General features: G+C 42.1%; 2 protein-coding genes across 5 annotated transcripts in view; one reads left to right on the plus strand and one right to left on the minus strand.

Moving 5' to 3' along the window:
• snap29 (synaptosome associated protein 29) overlaps nt 1-5,597 on the minus strand; it is a 32,688-nt gene extending 27,091 nt beyond the window's left edge. Inside the window, exon 1 of the mRNA XM_069932631.1 lies at nt 4,090-5,597. Within this exon, the coding sequence (XP_069788732.1) occupies nt 4,090-4,338 (249 nt within the window). The 5' untranslated portion in view covers nt 4,339-5,597. The remainder of the gene's footprint in view (nt 1-4,089) is intronic.
• pi4kab (phosphatidylinositol 4-kinase, catalytic, alpha b) overlaps nt 5,262-18,529 on the plus strand; it is a 162,684-nt gene continuing 149,416 nt past the window's right edge. For 3 of the 4 annotated variants that reach the window (XM_069932623.1, XM_069932624.1, XM_069932625.1), the window contains exons 1-10: nt 5,264-5,397; nt 6,090-6,206; nt 6,615-6,708; nt 9,297-9,385; nt 9,830-9,902; nt 11,167-11,429; nt 12,753-12,819; nt 14,773-14,921; nt 16,029-16,094; nt 16,405-16,501. In XM_069932623.1, the coding sequence (XP_069788724.1) occupies nt 5,293-5,397; nt 6,090-6,206; nt 6,615-6,708; nt 9,297-9,385; nt 9,830-9,902; nt 11,167-11,429; nt 12,753-12,819; nt 14,773-14,921; nt 16,029-16,094; nt 16,405-16,501 (1,120 nt within the window). In that variant the 5' untranslated portion in view covers nt 5,264-5,292. Of the gene's footprint in view, nt 5,398-6,089; nt 6,207-6,614; nt 6,709-9,296; nt 9,386-9,829; nt 9,903-11,166; nt 11,430-12,752; nt 12,820-14,772; nt 14,922-16,028; nt 16,095-16,404; nt 16,502-18,529 lie in introns of all 4 variants that reach the window. The other variant, XM_069932626.1, reaches the window with a different exon arrangement.

The raw sequence follows: 18,529 nt of genomic DNA on the forward strand, positions 1-18,529 counted from the left end.
TTTGCCTGCCTGGTGGAATTCGGCCCCACAGTCAACGTGGCCAAGTGCCAGTTCAGCAAGCAGACACTGCAGTTCCTGTGACACACCATCTCGGCAACAGGAGCCGCCCCGGCGCCAGAAAAAGTCTTGGCCGTGTGGCCGTTCTCCAAACCCACCACCCTCAAGGGATATGGTGAACTTTTATCTTTATATGGTGAATTTTTATCATTGATTCATCTCCAGCGCCACCCACATCATGTGGCCGCTGTCTCATTGATTGCCTCCAAGGACAAAGTCCTGGTTTGGTCAGAAGAGGAAGAGGGTGCTCTCGCAGCAAGAAAGGACGCACTGGCCAGTGCCACCTTATTTGTTCAACCACGCCCGGAGGCACACACCACTCTCTCAGTAGACGCCTCAGCCATTGGGGGCGTACTTGAGCAGTGGGCTGACAGACAGTGGTGCCCGCTGGCCTTCTTTAGCAGGGACCTTCGACCGCTGGAGCTCAAGTACAGTGCTTTCGACTGGGAGCTCCTGGCACTGTACCTAGCCATCCGGCATTTCTGGTACTTCCTGGAGGGCAGCCCATTCACTGTGTTCACAGACCACAAGCCTCTCATGCAGGCCCTCGTGATGGCCAAAGATCCGTGGTTGGTCCACCAGCAATGCCATCTCTCCGATGTGTCTGAGTTCACCACCGACATCCGGCACAGGGCAGGTAGAGACAACATCGTGGCGGACGTGCTTTCCTGACCAGCAATCAACACCTTCACCCCCAGGCCTCAACTACACCTAACTGGTGCAGGCGCAGAGGGAAGACGTGGAGATGCAAGCCCTCTGTACTGCTATTTCAGGACTCTCCCTCCAGGACATCCAGTTGCCAAACAGCCCGGATACACTGCTCTGCGACATCTCCACCGGTTCACCGCACATGGTAGCCCTGCCGCAGTGGAGATCGCGGGCCTTCAGCATGGACCACGATCTAGCACACCCCTCAGTGAAGGCATCGGTGCGAATGGTGGTGGACGCTTCATGTGGCACGGGCTCAAGAAGGAGGTAGCTGAGATGATGAGGATCTGCAGTCAGTGCCAGGCCTCCAAGGTCCACCGGCATACACAGGCCCCGATTCAGCAGTTTGACCCGGTAGTCAAAAGGTTCCAACATTGTGGGCCCCTTGCGGTGTCCAGGGAGGCACGCTACCTGCTTACTGTCGTCGACTGGACCACTGGATGGCCAGAAGTCATTCCCATCAACAAGTCTTCCGCTGAGACGTGCGCCAGGAACTTGGTCGCTCACTGGATCGCCAGGTTCGGAGTTCCGGCGCACATCACCAGTGACTCAATTGGCGAACCTACTGGGGGTTAAACTCCATCACACCATGGCTTATCACCCGCAAGCAAATGGCCTGGTGGAGAGATTTCACCACCACCTGAAGTCAGCCCTCATGGCTCACCTCACCGGCCCCGGCTGGGCAGACGAACTACCCTGGGTCTTCCTCTGCATCAGAACAGCACCCAAGGAGGATCTACCGGGCATCATCCACAGAGCTGGTGTATGGCGCGCCACCCTCATTGCCTGGTGAGTTCTTCGGCCCGAAATCCAACTCTAAGAGCAAGCACCCGAACCTTTTGGAGGACCTCCACACCAAGCTCGCCTTGTTAGCCCCACCTCCTCCTATATGCATCACAGCGCCCGACCATCCTGTCTTCCCAAAGAGTTGGACTCAGCGGAATTCGTTTTTGTTCAGCGCACTGCACCTTTGCAGCATCCATTGAGGGCCCATACAAAGTCCTCCAGTGGTCCAGCAAGACTTTTATTAGATACTGGGGCCAAAACAAAAACTGTTTACAGTAGACCTCCTAAAGGCAGCACACTTAGACCTCTCACGACTGGTTCAAACGACTAAGTCAAAACGCCGAGGTCGTCCGCCCAAGCGGCAGGACAGGTAAGCCGGTTCTGGGGGGGCAGCACACTCTCTCATGGCGAACCGGTCCCACTTGTATAACTGTGTGGCGGGGCAGCCAATGAGAAGACGTCGCCGTCGGGAATCCTCCTTGCCTTGTGTTTCCAGTCCAGTGCGCGCTGCAGTCAGCCGTTACATCACCGCTCACGCTGCCCTTAAAGGGGCGCGTGCGGGATTTGAATAAAACAGTCGTTGAGAGCATCCAATGTGGTGGCTGAGAGTCATTTTGCTGTAGCTGCCGCTACACACTCATCTCTTTATGCTAGGCACTCATTAATTCAATTTAAGGTAGTCCATTAAGCACACTTTTCTAAAGTATAGTTAGGATAAAATTTAGAAAATTTTACCTCTAAATGCGGAAAACGCAAAACTGAGGAAGGGACTTTTTTTGGCAAGGGGTATTTTGCACTTTATCATTAGCTCTTAATATTAATTCAACTCCTCGCCCTTTCATTGCTATTTTTGGAGTGAGTGGGCCAATGGATTTAATGCTGACTTTTTCACAATCCCATCTAGTGGATTTTGCTTCCCTCATTGCTCGAAGAGACATTTTGTCAAGATGGAAAATGCTGTTCCTCTCATACTCCATGGTTGTCCGATGTGATAGCCCGTCTTTCTCTAGAAAAAAAGCATTCTATGACTGCAATGAATCTTAACTTTCTTTTCCAAAATTGTAGATTATTTATCTATGCTTTTTTTTTAAAAAAAAATGACCTTAGTTATTAGTAGACTCCTCAACTTGGCCAGCAACCCTCATAGGGTGGGGTTTGATTATTAGTTTCCTTTTATTTTTTTTTCCATTTAATGACATTATATGTTCCTTGTTTTTCATTACTCCATATTAGCTTTATTACTATATGTTCCTATTTGTGTAGTCTTCCAAAGGCGCTATTTGCCTTGGCGAGTCTGTTGTCTATCTCATTGTCGATCCTTGCATCTGATGAAATGGTGCAGCCGAGATAGGTAAACTGGTTGAACCTCACAAAGATAAGCGTATACAGAGCCGTTGTCATACCCACACTCCTGTTCGGCTCCGAATCATGGGTCCTCTACCGGCACCACCTACGGCTCCTAGAACGCTTCCACCAGCGTTGTCTCCGCTCCATCCTCAACATCCATTGGAGCGCTTACACCCCTAACGTCGAAGTACTCGAGATGGCAGAGGTCGACAGCATCGAGTCCACGCTGCTGAAGATCCAGCTGCGCTGGATGGGTCACGTCTCCAGAATAGAGGACCATCGCCTTCCCAAGATCGTGTTATATGGCGAGCTCTCCACTGGCCACCGTGACAGAGGTGCACCAAAGAAAAGGTACAAGGACTGCCTAAAGAAATCTCTTGGTGCCTGCCACATTGACCACCGCCAGTGGGCTGATATCGCCTCAAACCGTGCATCTTGGCGCCTCACAGTTTGGCGGGCAGCAACCTCCTTTGAAGAAGACCGCAGAGCCTACCTCACTGACAAAAGGCAAAGGAGGAAAAACCCAACACCCAACCCCAACCCACCAATTTTCCCCTGCAACCGCTGCAATCGTGTCTGCCTGTCCCGCATCGGACTTGTCAGCCACAAACGAGCCTGCAGCTGACGTGGACTTTTTACCCCCTCCATAAATCTTCGTCCGCGAAGCCAAGCCAAAGATATGTTCCTATACATTTTGTATATATTAAAACCAAAAAAAGATAGAAAAAGGACATTTCAGGCCTTCATGGTACAGTATAAATAAAACAGACAGGCAACAAGATTAAAAAGTTGAGAAAAGGTAAGAAGGGAGGGGGAACGAGTACTGTCAAATGGTGTAAATTTGATAAGTGGACAGGTAAGAATTGATTGGGGAGGGGGGTTGCTTTTTGGCTCTGTTAAAGAAAGAGGGAAAAGGAGGAGGGAAGGACAGAACTTGAGGTAAGGAGGCACAACGAGTCCAAGGGAAACACCAGGTGGCTGCAGAGACAAATAGCCAGGAAGGACAAGTTGCCATGGAAGCTAGTCTGGGTGAGTACATGGCAGGAGAGCATGAGAACAAAGAGTGCAGATAGGGAGCAGTGAGAGACTCACAGAGGTCCTACTTTGGATGTTGCAAGACCTGCTGAGTTCTTCCAGGATGTGCTTTTACTGGAATCGCAGCAGCGCTCCAGACTTTCCTGTTTCACTCACCTCGGCGGTGTCGACTCCCACTTGCTCCGACTCGTAGACGAGGGCGACGCTGCGGCTGCTGCTCTGCACTGCCCGCTGTGCGCTGCTCAGCACCTGCTGCCTCAGGTAGCGCTGGCGCTCGGCAGCGTCGCTCCAGTTCCCTTCCGGGAGCGCTCCGCCGGCTTGCGGCCCGCCGAATCGTCCGCCCTCATTCTCCTCCCCTTCGTCGTCATCGGCGAAGGGATTGTGCCAATTCGGGTAGGCTGACATATTCCGTCCACTACCACCTGTACTCAGCAACAAACGGACACCATCGAAAGGCCAGCGGTCACGGGACCAAGTCACCTGACACCTTCAATGTCCCGCCTCTTCTAGCAGACGTCACTTCGCTACTGACTGACTACGTCATGGCGGTGGCCATGATTGATACTGGCAGTCTGCATTATCACAGGGCTTCCAATTCCTCTGAAATCTGATTACATGGTTTAATATATATCGTCACCTCAAAACTCTGGATTTTTAGTATCTTAAATTATAATTTTAATATCTGCGGTTCATGACTTATGAAATATTAAACAATTCTCGAGAAATTGAATAATTGCATCCGGAAGATCTATTTCAGTGCTGACTGATCTGATGAGAACTGTTCTCTGAAAAAAATCCAACTTCTTTTGATCCCCAGTCAAATCCAGATTCGTTTAAGTTATGATCATGTTCAACATACCAACATCTCAGCTCCCCTGAATTCTGATTAATTGCTCTTTTTTTTCCCGGATCAACTCCGGTTCCTGTGCGTTTTGTTCAACATTTTGTTTTACGATTCGGCTCAATGTACACTTTTAAAGCCCAAATATTTCAGCTCTTCTGCTTTACGGTTATTATCTCTCAGTCTCTTGGATATCTGTTAGACGCCCCAGCTCTGTCAATTACAGTTGGTATTACGGCCGAATTTCAGCTTTGAGCACTGGTCGGTGCCTTGACCTATTGGTGCGATTAATTCCTCAACTCATTCAATCTGTGATCAGTTTCTTAATTCCCGCTCATCAATTCCTCAGACCCTCGTATTTCCTGATTAATTCTTTAGCCACTGTCAGCACGGATCCGTTTCGAGTTCAGCCTTTGCTCCTCCCACTCCAGCAGAGCCCATTGTGAGGTTTGCCGTCTTCGGCGCTCCGTCCCGCCGGCCGGCTGCTGCTGATTGGTTGGCAGTGGCTGGCAGTCAACATGGTGGACATGCCGGGGAAGGGGGCCGGCCGGGGCTTCTACTTGAACACCGTGCTGAGTTTGGCCCGGTCGCTGGCCGCACAGAAGCCGGCTCCCATCGAGAAGGTGAGTGTTCACCTCCGGCGAAGGACTTTGCGGGCGGCGGGCCGCCTAGGCCTGACTCGGGAGGCTGGCGACGGTCTAAGCCCCGGAACCCGAGGCTTGTGCCGATGCTTACTCCCGATTAGTTTCTCCACCAGTCAATGGATTTGATCAGTGCTGGTCTTTTGTCTCCGAATCGGACCATTCTGGCTTCAAGCCCTTTTCAGAGACGGGCACCAAGGTGTCGGCTGATGGTGTGCAGCACTGGTGGAGGTGCCATCTTTCACGTCAGGTGGACGTAAAAGGTCCCATTGTTTTGAAGGGAAATTGGGTATTCATTTCCAGTATTAATCCTTCACGAACCTTAGTACAATGGATAACTTGTTTCCGAAGCGGTCGGGAACATCTGCAGATGTTAGGGTCTAGTGTAGTACTCGAAAATAGTAGAGAAGCGCTAAGCATCGGTAGAAAGTAAAAAAAAACACAATTTCGGGCTTGAGCCCTTCATCACGCAAGTCCCACCTGTTTGCGTTTGGTCCATATCCCACTAAATCCACCCTATCCATGTCTCCATCCAATTTTTTCTTAAGCGCTGTAATTCTAACTCTGGGCAGAAGGAAACTTGTGCATGCCCTGTACTTGAGAATGTCAGCTTAATTTTGGTGCTCTGTGCAATTTGTTGCAAGTGAGAAGATTGAATAAGCTTTTTCTTGCAGGTGGAAAAGTTGTTATGCATGTCCCCTGTAGACTTCCATGGCAACTTTCAGCTGGATGAACGTCGCAGAGACGCAGTAATTGCACTGGGTATTTTTTTGACAGAGTCAAACCTTCAGGTAAAACATATACTTCATGAATAAGCTTTCATAATCCTTCAGTGTCCCTTCCATAACATGCACGTTCCTTCGTGGTTGATTTGCAAATATGATTTGTATGAACTAAAATGGTGTTGGCCTTTTCCAGACTTAACTAGTTTCATGTGTGGCTGATCCTTTCACTGCATTTACTCTGAGTATGTCATTACATTTCTTTGGGTTTTTTCATTTCCTCCTTCTCCCCAGCACTCCATCTAAACCACCAACACATAATTTCACTCTAGTTAGACAAAATTACCAGACTATTTCATTGACCCATCTAAATGATTGCAAGGAGTTTAATTGTGGATACAGGGCCTAGTTCAATGATGTCAACTCATAAAGATTTCATTTGGGCTACGTAACAAATTTAGATCTTGTTTCTCACAGCATAAAGACACTGTGGTTCCTTACTTGCTCCGGCTCCTTAAAGGATTGCCTAAAGTCCAATGGATTGAAGATAGCTCGGGGAGAAAAAATCGAGGTAATGCTGTTATAACCCTGTTATAATTACTAAAATATAGATTTAATGAGGACTCCTTTGGGTTAAAATAGTTATTACTGCTCCTTCTGTCAATTTGTATATATGATGTTCAGAAACTTTACAGTTGGTATAATATAGCTTAAACTGTGTAACTAAGCTTCTGTAGTTATGCATTAACTGCATCCAGGGCACAATCTTTTTTAATTAGGGCAACCATTTTGATAAAATATTGAGACAAGGACCTAAATTAAGCTTTTATTTTTAATTCCATTTATGGTTGACTGAACAATCTGACATTGTCTTGTTCCTTGTGGCTAACTTTGTTGTGGTTTCTGTACTTGCATCAACATGGACACAAAGAAGGTGGAGGAATTGTACTTCTTCCGTATCCACTTTAGTATGGGAAAGTGACACAGCCATCAGTAGATTAAAATTGAATTAATGGAAATAAAGCAGTTGGATGGGATTGAGCAGTGGTTTTCAAACTGTTCCCCTAAACTCACATTCCTCCTTAAGTAATCCCTATGCCATAAGAGCTCTGCGATTAGTAAGGGATTACTTAAGGTAGTATGTGAGAGAAAAGAAAATGTTAAAAACCACTTTTTAATCGTACCTAATTGACTCGTAATGTGCACGGTTTCATAACTCCAAAGGAAATGGGCCAATGAATTTTTCTCAAGCAAAATGTTTCAGTAACAATTGAATCTAGAGCTATGATTCTCAATCTTTCCGTCCCACTCACATACCACCTTAAGCAGTTCCTTACTAATTACAGAGCACTTATGGCATAGGGATTGCTTAAGGTGGAATGTGAGTTTAGGGGGCAGTTTGAAAACCACTGGGATAGAGGATGAAATGTGCAAATTATTTTAGGAAATGAATTTTTTAAAAAATCATAGAATAAATGCTGTTAAACAGAAAAGCATGGTTAGCGTAAAGCGCTGGTGGTCCAGGTTTGAATCCTGCATTGTCTGTAAGGAGTTTGAATGCTCTCTGCATGTCTATGTACTGTGATGGAATATTTTGAGATGTTTTTGGAAGATAAATTGATAAAATTAGAGTAGGTTACATACATACACACACTTTAAAACAGATCTATGGAAACTATGGAGAATGCTATGCACATTTCACAAGTAGGTGCTAATTGAAATGATGTCATGAAATGAATAGGCTATTGTCTTGGAAGAACAACCGGAGTCAGGTTGTCTGTGTTGGACCTTTTTGCAAGGCTTTTGACCTCTCTGCAAAGTGCTCACTTAGAGGTCATTGAGAGGTTTGTTTACCTAAAACAACAGATGGACTAGAAGACTAGAAGCTCTGCGATTAGTAAGGGATTACTTAAGGTAGTATGTGAGAGAAAAGAAAAAGTTAAAAACCACTTTTTAATCATACCTAATTGACTCGTTATGTGCACGGTTTCATAACTCCAAAGGAAATGGGCCAATGAATTTTTAGAAGGAAGGGGTTTTGCAAGCGAGAGAGAAGGACATGTGGCTTCCAGTTTGAATCTCAGATGGAGAGAGAGACACACCTGAAACAAGCCAGGTGTGTTGGAAGCTTGTTGGAACTGAAACAGAAGCTCCAGAGTGGCGGACAGCTGGAAGTGGTATCTGTCTGATGTTTCTCTTGGAATAAGAGGAACAGAAAGGAACTCTGTGTTAGACTAAAAGAAAGAGGTTATCATCTGGAGAACCCTGATGGGGAAGTTTCATCAGCAAGATATTGAGGTGACTAATGGTGGTACCTCAATTTTGGAAATCCTGGAACAACAAATCTCTCTCTGCAAACCCTACAAGAACCTTCCTGGAGTGGTAAACATTTACCTTTTGAGCACCAAAGCCTGGTGAACTTTATACATGTTAAATTCTGTGCATAGTATTAGAAATCCCTGCAACCAGAGAACTTGGAAGAATGAAAAGTGAGATTGAACTGTGAACCAAATAACTTTTCGTAAATTTACATGCACATTACATACATGTGCGCTTAGCATTAGAAGGGGGTTAAGTTGGGTAGTTAAGTTAATAGTGATAAGTTAAAGTTTGATTCTGTTTTCATGTTTAAAGATAATTGAAACAACTTTTGTTTAAGTAACTACTTGTCGTGGTGTATATCTACTGTTGCTGGGTTTTGGGGTCCTTTGGGATCGTAACAGTACAAACAGAGGTTGTAGATTAATTGCGTGCAATTGGGCACCATGGGCTCGTGTGCCAGAAGGCCTAACATGCTATATGTCTTTTTTTAAAAAGTCTGCAGATGTTGGAGTCAAATGCAATACACAAAAATGCAGGAGAAATTCAGCAGGTCACGCAGCGTGCATAGGAAGTAAAGAGTAACCAATATTTTTGGCTTGGGCCCTTCATCCCAGGCCCAAAACATTGGTTACCCTTTGTTTCCTGTGAATGCTGTGTGACTGAGTTACTCCAGAATTTTTGTGTATTGCATGTTCATGGGAGAAGCAAAGTCTGTGTTGTCCAGTGTTGTTATATGAATTTTTTTTTGTTCCCTTGTGTTGAGTATCCATATCACTTCCAAATGGAAAGCTGTTGAAGAGAAACTTTAAATATTACTTTTTTGTTTCTACCTTGCAGGAAAACTTCCTGTTGCTGAAAACTTCAGCTTTTGTTTAGTGACTCTACTTTTTGATGTAGCTCAGAAAGAATCTACATTAAGAGTACAGGTAAGACATTGCTCTGATACTTCTGGAAAATTACTTTTGTTAGGAATTCCTGCAGCTGTAACTCCTAAATATTTGAATTAGGTCATGCTATACAATTTTTAAAAATTCTCTAATTCACAGTAATAATTATAATGATATTAAACAGTTCAAATATTATTTATTTTCTGTTGTTCGAAGAATAGAGCATATACCTTTTAGTTACCTATGTTTATAGATGTGATTAATTCAGAATTGCTTTCATCTAATTGTCTTCATTGAGTACTACCTTGTTCTTTGCTTTTGTACTTTGATTTTTCAATGGTAAATTTTGAATAAAATTTTGTTCATTCTAAGTGATTTGATTTTTATATCATACACATTTCAAAGTATAAGATGCCTTTTTTAAATTGAACACTCTCAAAATCTTCCCATTTAGGGTACTTTTTAAATTATTTTATTTTACAGATTCTGAAGGCTATATTGGATGTAATGGAAGTGTTGTTGGGAATGTGTCTGGCACCTCAGACTCAGGATAAAGGTACTCCTAAAGCTACCATCAAGAAGCCCTTCTTCACAATTAGTGTAAAATAATTCATTGGTGCAAAGAAGTTGATTCAAGAGTTGGTCCATAATGGTAGGATTAAAGGTGTAAAAATATATTTAGTTAAATCCCCAGAAGTTCCACAGGCCATTGAGCCTGTTGAACACCTGGATCATTGAACAGATGTATGCAGAAGGGATGAGAAAGTTAGGAACAGAATGCAGGTAAATGGGACTTGCCAGAATGCCACCTACGTCCGCACGGACAAGTTGGGCTGAAAGGCCTGTTCCGTTATCTATGACTTTGTGATCAGCTCCTTAAAAGCCATAGTATCAAAGAGTGGATTTAATGTTCTGTCAGAAAACTGGTTCTTAGTTGAGGAGAAAATTTGACATTTTAGCGACCATCATGGGTTTTAAGGTTTTTTTTGTGAATATCATCTTTCTCTCCCTGATTACGAGATCTTCATTGGTGGAATATCAATGATCTTCAACGGTGCTAGGGGAACAAAGAGCAATAGTAGATTTTTAAAAAATAAGACTGGATTAATTTCAGTTGGAAAAAGGGATTATACAGAAAATCACAAGAAGAAAATTGATGCATGGCATTGAAGGGTAGACCAGAGGGACTAATGGTGTCTTCCCTACAAAGTTCCATTACAGGTGAGCAATGTTAAAATGTACTTTTGCTATCAAAATCTCCTGATTTAGGCTCATCTGAACTATACTTGATTACCAGGCTTATTATTTGCTTCTAACCCCCAATATTACAAATAGCTCAATGCATGTTCAAAAGTGTGCATTTTGTAATTCTGCATCAAATTACTGCCCATTTATTCAGGAGGCACAGCAGTTAGCCCAATGCTGTAACAGTGCCAGCAACTTGGATTCAAATCCAGCACTGTCAGGAAGGGGTTTGTCTGTTTTCCTATGACCATGTGGGTTTCCTCTGGGTGCTCTGGTTTCCTGCCATGTTCCAAAGGCGTATGGGTTACTCGTTTTAATTGGTCACATGGGTGTAATTGGGCAGCATGGGCTCGTGGGTCGGAAGGTCTTGTTACTCCATTTGTATCTCTAAATTTAAAAAAAATTATTAGTTGTTAAGTTCAAGACCAAATCTGAGCATTCCTTTTATGCTACAAATAATGTGACAGGATTTTGCAGCTAAATCTCACTTTTTTAAAAACTATAACTGGAAACCTAAATAACGATTATATTCTTTTGATTAGCTTGATAGCACTAATGGTTCTTGTCTTGTGCAGAAAACATGTGCAGATTCACAGTGCCATGTTTGATTGGCATAGGAAGAGCATTTGGTCGTTACAGTTACACAGACGAATCACTTCTTTCAAAGCTGTTTCCCAAAATAACGGTACAGTCACCCAAGGTTCCGAGCGAGATGGAAGGACTGAGGCGGCGATCTTTCAATGATTTTCGATCGATCCTACCCAGCTCCCTGTTGACCGTCTGCCAATCATGCGATAGCTTGCGACAGAAAACCAACAGTGTGACGAACGTCTCCCAGGTTAAAATTATTTAAAACTAGATGTGGCGATTGGTGTTATTTTTGTAAAGTGGCAACCTTTCACTCTGATCAAAATTAAAGGTGCAAACTTTAGAGAAGTGGTTTAAATTGCTTTTTTTTTAAAAAGCCTTTTGATGTTTTCCTTGCTATTGTGGAAGCAATTAACATAAGCTCTCATGGCAATTGAGAAAGAATTCTTCCCCCCCCTACATGATGTAATCATGCGTCCTGTTGCTAACGTAATTTCATAATTCTAATACAGTAAAACCCTTGGTATCTGGATAAGCAATTGTTAGCCTTAAGCAACCATCAAAAAAATCGAGGAAGATTAAAAAAAATTAAATAAGAACAAAATAATAGACAAAAGATAAATGTTTAAAATTGTCAAAGTAAATGTTCTCTGAAGTATCACATAAACCTTTGGTAAAGATGGGAGCAAATATTCAGCCAGTGGAGTGTCTTGGTTGTTGTGCTTTGCTTGTAGAAACTTCTTTAAATAAAGTTGTGTTTGAATAAAATGGTGTCTCCCAAGATGAAGAGCTGGTTGATGCCACTTGCTGTTGGGGTGACTCTTAAACTTTTACTTAGCAGGGATAAGGAGATAATTTATCTCTAAACATGGGCAGGGGTGGGGTTTGATTATCTCCAATGTTACTGTTTGTTTTTTGGAAGTGGTGGGGGAGGGGGGGGGGCAGGAATCCTGCAAATGTAGTGATGGTTAAATGTTTTCAAAAATCCTGACTGAAAATAAAGTGCTTTAAGGTTTATATATTTATGCAAGTGAAGTTTATTCAATGCAAGTTCAGTATGTTCTTTTGTCTTTTAAACTGTTTATTCTTAATGCAGGGGTATTAGTTTGGCATTGTAAGAGTAAGTTTCAAAATACATTTATCTGGCATCTACCAATCCCAAAGGTGCTGCATACCAGGGGTTTTACTGTACATTCACTTTAGTGTCCAGAATTGAATCCTGTGCATTGAAACTGATGTCAGCACAATCAATTCATCATCATCCTTTATAGTTTTGTTTTGCTTCTATTATAGTTTGGACAATACCACGATTAAGCTCTTTACCTGTTTACTTGCCGTATGGTTTTCTGTGGATGTTTACATTTGAAATTGTTGGAGAGTGCGATTTTTTTTTATTTTTTATATATATATATATATATATAAATTAATTTTTATTTTATGGTCTGCCTAGATAGCATGCAAAATTAAGCATTTCTCTTCATTTTTTGAAAATTAAGCCCATGACAATGAACTAAACTCTACTCTGAAATGCAGAATTTCCATGCACTCACTTGGTTCTTTTATTCATTCACAGGGGAGTCCTGAACGTTTAACTGCTGCTCCTTGCTCACCTGGAGGGACCAATTTGCAATACTTTGAAGGCAAGGAAAGTGATACAATTTTTGCAGCATTTTCTTTAAATGAAAACTATTCTATGTATCAGGCAGCATCTGTGCAGAGTTGAAATTGATTCTGTTTTTCTTCCTATTGATGCCTGACCTGTTGAATGTTTCTAGTATTTATTGTTTTTATTTCATATTTCCAGCATTGACGGTGTTTTTCATTTTTGACTAGTTAAAATGTACTCAGTGCCACCATTTGTGTGCCTTTTTAAAAAGAGGTTCAAGGTTCCTTTTATTGTCATGTAATAATACAAATAATGTAATAAATTTGAGGTACCTCCACTTTTGCCTCCCCTAAGTCAAACAAAGAATCACCATGAGCATTGCCTGTCACTCCTAACAATAAGAGAAAGAGATCCAAATGCGGGACCCTTCAGAGACACAGTGTTCACCACTGATGTGATCAGGAAGCTTTCAGGGCCTCAGGCCCTTCGAGAACCCTTCTTGCCCTCAGCACCCTCTTTAATTCCAGTTCCATTGCCTGCTTCCCATGAGTCTCTAACAACCCGCAGCCTGGAGTGAGTTCTTTGGCCACGTTGCCAGCAGCCCACCGCCTGTGTGTCCTTTGACTGTAAGTCACCTGCTGCCTCTATGGGTCCTTCAGCTGCTGAGCCCCTCGGTGATCCACTACTGTGCTTACCTTCGCTGTAGAGTTGTCTCCCATGCTTCTCTTCAATGGGGGTGTTCTCATTTCTGGCACTCTGCAGATGTCTGTTCCTCCTCCAGAGTCTCCAACCCCTCATGGTACGCTGCCCAGAATAGGTGCTGTCCTTCAGCTCAGACCTCTGTGGTTCCAGGATGTAAAAAAAAAAGCACCATTATCTCCTCCAACAGACTGTTTAAAGCCTGTCCAGAGCTCTTGGCATAATACCCGGGCAGTAGAACCCTGTGGTGCAGTACTGTTTCTGTTCCCCGCTCTCCTGGTTCTGCACTGGCGACATTGCTTCTGTTACAGTAGTGCCACCTTTTTTTTCCGCATGGTGGTGATGTGAATAATCAATTAAATTTAAGATCAAATTTCTGTACATTTCAAAATGCATTTAATTAAAGACAGCAAATATCAAAGGCAAATAGGCAAGACAAAAGGAAGAATTGTTGAAGTCACCAACTTGGAGGATGTATGTCAATTGTCAGATGAAATTTGTAGTTCTAAAGAGCATGATACAGGAGGAAAGCAAGTTCAAGGATAGGAACAGAATATTGGAATTGATGGCATTTGATGATTCGCTCATTGAACAGTTTTTGGAGTCCTGGAAGATGTGTTAAAACCATAATGCATTCTAAGTGGCTCTATTAATTGCAGGATTTGCCAAAGGTATTAAGCTTTAGATGTGGGAAGATATTTGAAATTTTGGAATTATTTTCATTTGATCAAAATCAGCTGAGGAAGATTTCATAGTATTAGTAGTTGTGTGTGTGTGTGTGTGTGTGTGTGTGTGTGTGTGTGTGTGTGTGTGTGTGTGTGTGTGTGTGTGTGTGTGTGTGTGTGTGTGTGTGTGTGAATATATATCATCAAGCCCGAAACGTTGGTGATGTATCTTTACCTTTGCTACATAAAGACACTGTTTGACCTTCTGAGTTTCTCCAGCATTTGTGTGTTTTCACTTAACCATGGTGTCATTAGAATTCTGTGTTATCAATAGATAGACATCTTAAAATTAAGACTACCAAGGAGCAAGCAGAGACATCACAAACTGATTGAGGGTCTTGTATTGTATGTACTTTCATTGATTTCAGGAAAAAAATGTTCATGGGATATAGCTAAATAGCTAATGCTGGCAGGACTTGTAATTCTGAAATGGTCCAATAGCTTTTTATTGCAAATGCATTTTCTTTCTTGCAGTTGTGTTAAATAATGACTTATTAGTAGGGAAGTGATTAAGATAGTTTGTGTTTAGGAAAACCAGAAGTCATTAGCTTTTTGTCTTCTAGGTTCGTATCTACCAGATGGCAGTGCTTTGGATCCCCACTATTACTTTTCAACTATAAGTTCGAGTTTTTCAGTCTCTCCATTGTTTACTGGTTGCAATACAAAAGAATTTCACATTCCACTTGAAAACCTCCAACAGCTGCTTCAAATGGTATGTTTTTTCTTACTCCAAATTTTATTCATTCCTCCCATTGTAGTAAACCTTCTGGCATAGATTTTTATATAGTCATAGAATGATACGGCATAGAAACTGCCCACTATGACTGTGCCCATCATTATTGCCTATCTATACTAATCCCATTTGCCTGCGGTAATTCAATATCTTTCTATGTCTTGCTGCATTAATTCCCTATTCCTTGTGTGTTGTCCAGATACCTCTTGATGTACTCCTCTTGCCTCCACCACCTCCTCTGGCAGTTCATTTTCAGATACCAACTAAATTTAAGTGAGAAATTTAACCCTCAGACACCTTTAAGACCACTTTCCTCTCTTCTGAAACCTTTGCCCTCTGATTTTAAGTATATTGCACAAAAGTGCTGGAGAAACTCAGCAGGTTATGCAGCGTCCATAGGAAGTAAAAGGCAAGCGACATTTCTTGCCAGATCCGTTCGTCAGGGATAGGAAAAATTGGGATCTGTTCTTGTGCTGTATTGTTCTTTGATACTAAAATAAGATTTATATTTTTTTTATTAGCTTCTTGTGTTCCATTGTTTGGAAAGACAAGCTCATCGGCTGCTTCTAAACTCTACTGTCTTAACTCATACTTTTGCCATACCCTACCACGTTTTTTCTTTTTGAATAGATCTAATCGGAAGAATGAGTGCACTTTTCTGTAATCTGGAGAATAAGACACAGATTAAACCAATTAACATTCCAGACAAAATGTCAAGGCTGAATAAGAGACAATGAAGCTGCTGGAAAATGCTCTCACTATTCTCAACTGAGTTTATACTTCCCTGGACTCTAAACAAAAAATAAACTCTTAGTTTAACTTCTGATATTTGTAGCAGTGCAGTTGTGAAACAAATTTCTTGTTTTTTTTTTCTTTTTTGACATAAAAATACAATAGATATTCTATAATCGGGGAAGTTTCTCAATTAAGTCAGCATGTCCCTATGTAGGCTCGGTTTCTGTCTGGTCTAATGTCACCATCATGGAAACAGCCAACTGTGGGCAAAATGATCAATGGTTGCCACAGATCTGATCATTGGATTGTGAAATTCATTAACTAAATGCATTTCTATGTTTCTTCCCCTAGGTTAAGCGCATTGTGGCTGAGGCAGTTTTAAAGGCACTGGATTCAACATTGACAGAGATTATTGAGGTAAAGGTCCAACACTTTCCTTAAGGCGAGGGAAAAGAGATTTCATAGTTGGAAAGGAAAAAACATTGCACACTACCTGTGAAGAATTGGGGTGGGTGTCATTGGATAGTTCAAAAACCTATTAAAGGCAGAATGAACTAACTATGTGTGAGATTTCATACACAGTATCTTCTTCGCATTTGAAAACTATTTTGAATATAAATTTCAGGAAAGATTCCTGACATTAGATTTTAAAAATTCCTGCTGAATAAAAGTAAATATGTTTGATTGCCAAAATATGCATAAAAATCATTTTTACCTTGACATTTAGGCAAATCCTAATTTGGACCTGTACTATCGAAACTTCAGTGATCCTCTTTATGTTGTGGTGTTTAAAATGCTGAGGGACACTTTGTATCACATGAAAGGTAAGCTTCTCTTGCCAGTTTTTTTTTAAATAGTGATTTTTTTTGGGTATAGTCCATGACTTGTGTTCTCTTGTAACCGTGCTGGAATGGGCATGTAATTTTCTTCCTGAAACTTCTGATTGTAATTTTCTCTATAAAATGGCTTTTAATAGAAATTTAAGACCCTTTGTATCATTAAATAGCCTAAATGAGGATGAAGATGGCAGCACTGCCGGAGCTGCAGATGGGGTCCTGCGAAGAGTAGGGAGTGGAGAGACAGCACTCCCATGTGCTCAATCTTTCCAGTCCAAATGAAGTCAGCTATGTACAGTCTTTAAATGGTCTGTCAATGGATCCAATGGTAATTTTATTTAAAAATCCTGTGACTGTGAGGTCTGCCCTCAAGATGGCGGTGGCTATGATGCGCCTCTGGTGGCACATCAGGAATGAGGGGTTTCAGACTCTGGGAAAGCAGAGGACTGGCACAGGCAACCAGAAAATGGGGAGAACAACTCCCCCATTTGAAAAGGAGAAGCAGAAGAGATAAGCCATGGGAAAGTGACAATGGCGTCAGACCAATGAAGGTTCTGCAGTTGAAGAAACACACAAGCAGCGAGCATTTGGTGACCCCATGCAGGCTGTAGGCTGTTGGCGACCATAGTCAAAGGATTCACAATGGGCTGTGGACTGCTAGAGATTGGCTTGTCTAACTGAAGGGATACCAGGTATCGGAACTGGATGTGAGAGGATGCTGAAGGTTTCCTGATTGAGTTGATTTGGAGCTCGGGCTGCTGATGGTTTGGACTGGACTCTTGTGTGGCTGTGGGGGCTCCGGAAGCATTGGAGGCCAATCCACAGATACAGTGACTCTGGGGGTGGGGGGTGACTCTGTTTTGCTTCTTTCTCTGACTGTGCTTCAGGCAATTTCTGCTGATGGTGAATATGTCTGCCTTACGTCAGACATAAACAAATACTGTGTAATATTGCATTGTCTTTATTACATGACAATAAATTGAATCTTGGATATTGCCTCATTGTTGTGAATGACCCCTTAGTCCTTCCTGGGATTAAGGAAAGGCCAGAATAGAGTCTTGACTTGGAGGAAGGTCACTCTTTCTATCACATCATTTAAAAAAAAGCCAGTTTCTTTTTTAAATTTCTTCCTCAAACAACGATGTTGTGGCAACCCATATATACCTACCAAAAAAAATCTAAACCCTCCCTACATCAATCGTAACCCTCTATTTTTCTTTCATCCATGAGAACTATAGAACAACACAGCACAGAAACAGGCCCTTCACTCCTATTATTCTACTTCGTCCCTCTGACAATAGTCTTCCATTGTGTATCTGTCCAAATTCTTCTTAAAAAAAATAATTAAAATTGAGCCCACATTCACCACTTCAGCTGGCAGTTCGTTTCACACTCCCACCACTCTCTCTGTGAAGAAGTTCCCCTTAATGATCCCTCTAAACCTTTCCCTGTTCACCCTTAACCCACATTCTCTGGTTTGTACCTCACCTACCCTCAGTGGAAAAACTCTATAACCTACATTAACTCTCTGCTAAGATCCCTCATAATTTTAAATATCTCTATATCAAATCTTTACTCATTCTTCTACTCTTTTTTTTTAATTTTTTATTTTTCACACCATAAATCACATTAGTCATGATGCACACTTTTTCCTTTTCACACATATACAGTGACATTTTCTCCTCCCTTCTCCCAACCCACCCCCCCTACCCCCCTCCCCCCCCATCCATTTAAGGAAAACAATCTAGGATACATTAAACCAGTCAGACAATGTTGTCACTCAACAAAAATACACCAGAAATTCTACTGAGTCCATTCTTTTCTTTCCTTCTCCTTCCATCAACTTAGGTAATGATTGTCCCCGGTAGGTTTTCGCTATTGTATTTAATGTAAGGCTCCCATATTTGTTCGAATATTTCAATATTATTTCTTAAACTATATGTTATTTTTTCTAATGGAATACATTTATTCATTTCTATATACCATTGTTGTATTTTCAAATTATCTTCCAATTTC

Source organism: Narcine bancroftii, chromosome 4 (genome assembly GCF_036971445.1).
Source record: "Narcine bancroftii isolate sNarBan1 chromosome 4, sNarBan1.hap1, whole genome shotgun sequence".
NCBI lineage: Eukaryota > Metazoa > Chordata > Chondrichthyes > Torpediniformes > Narcinidae > Narcine > Narcine bancroftii.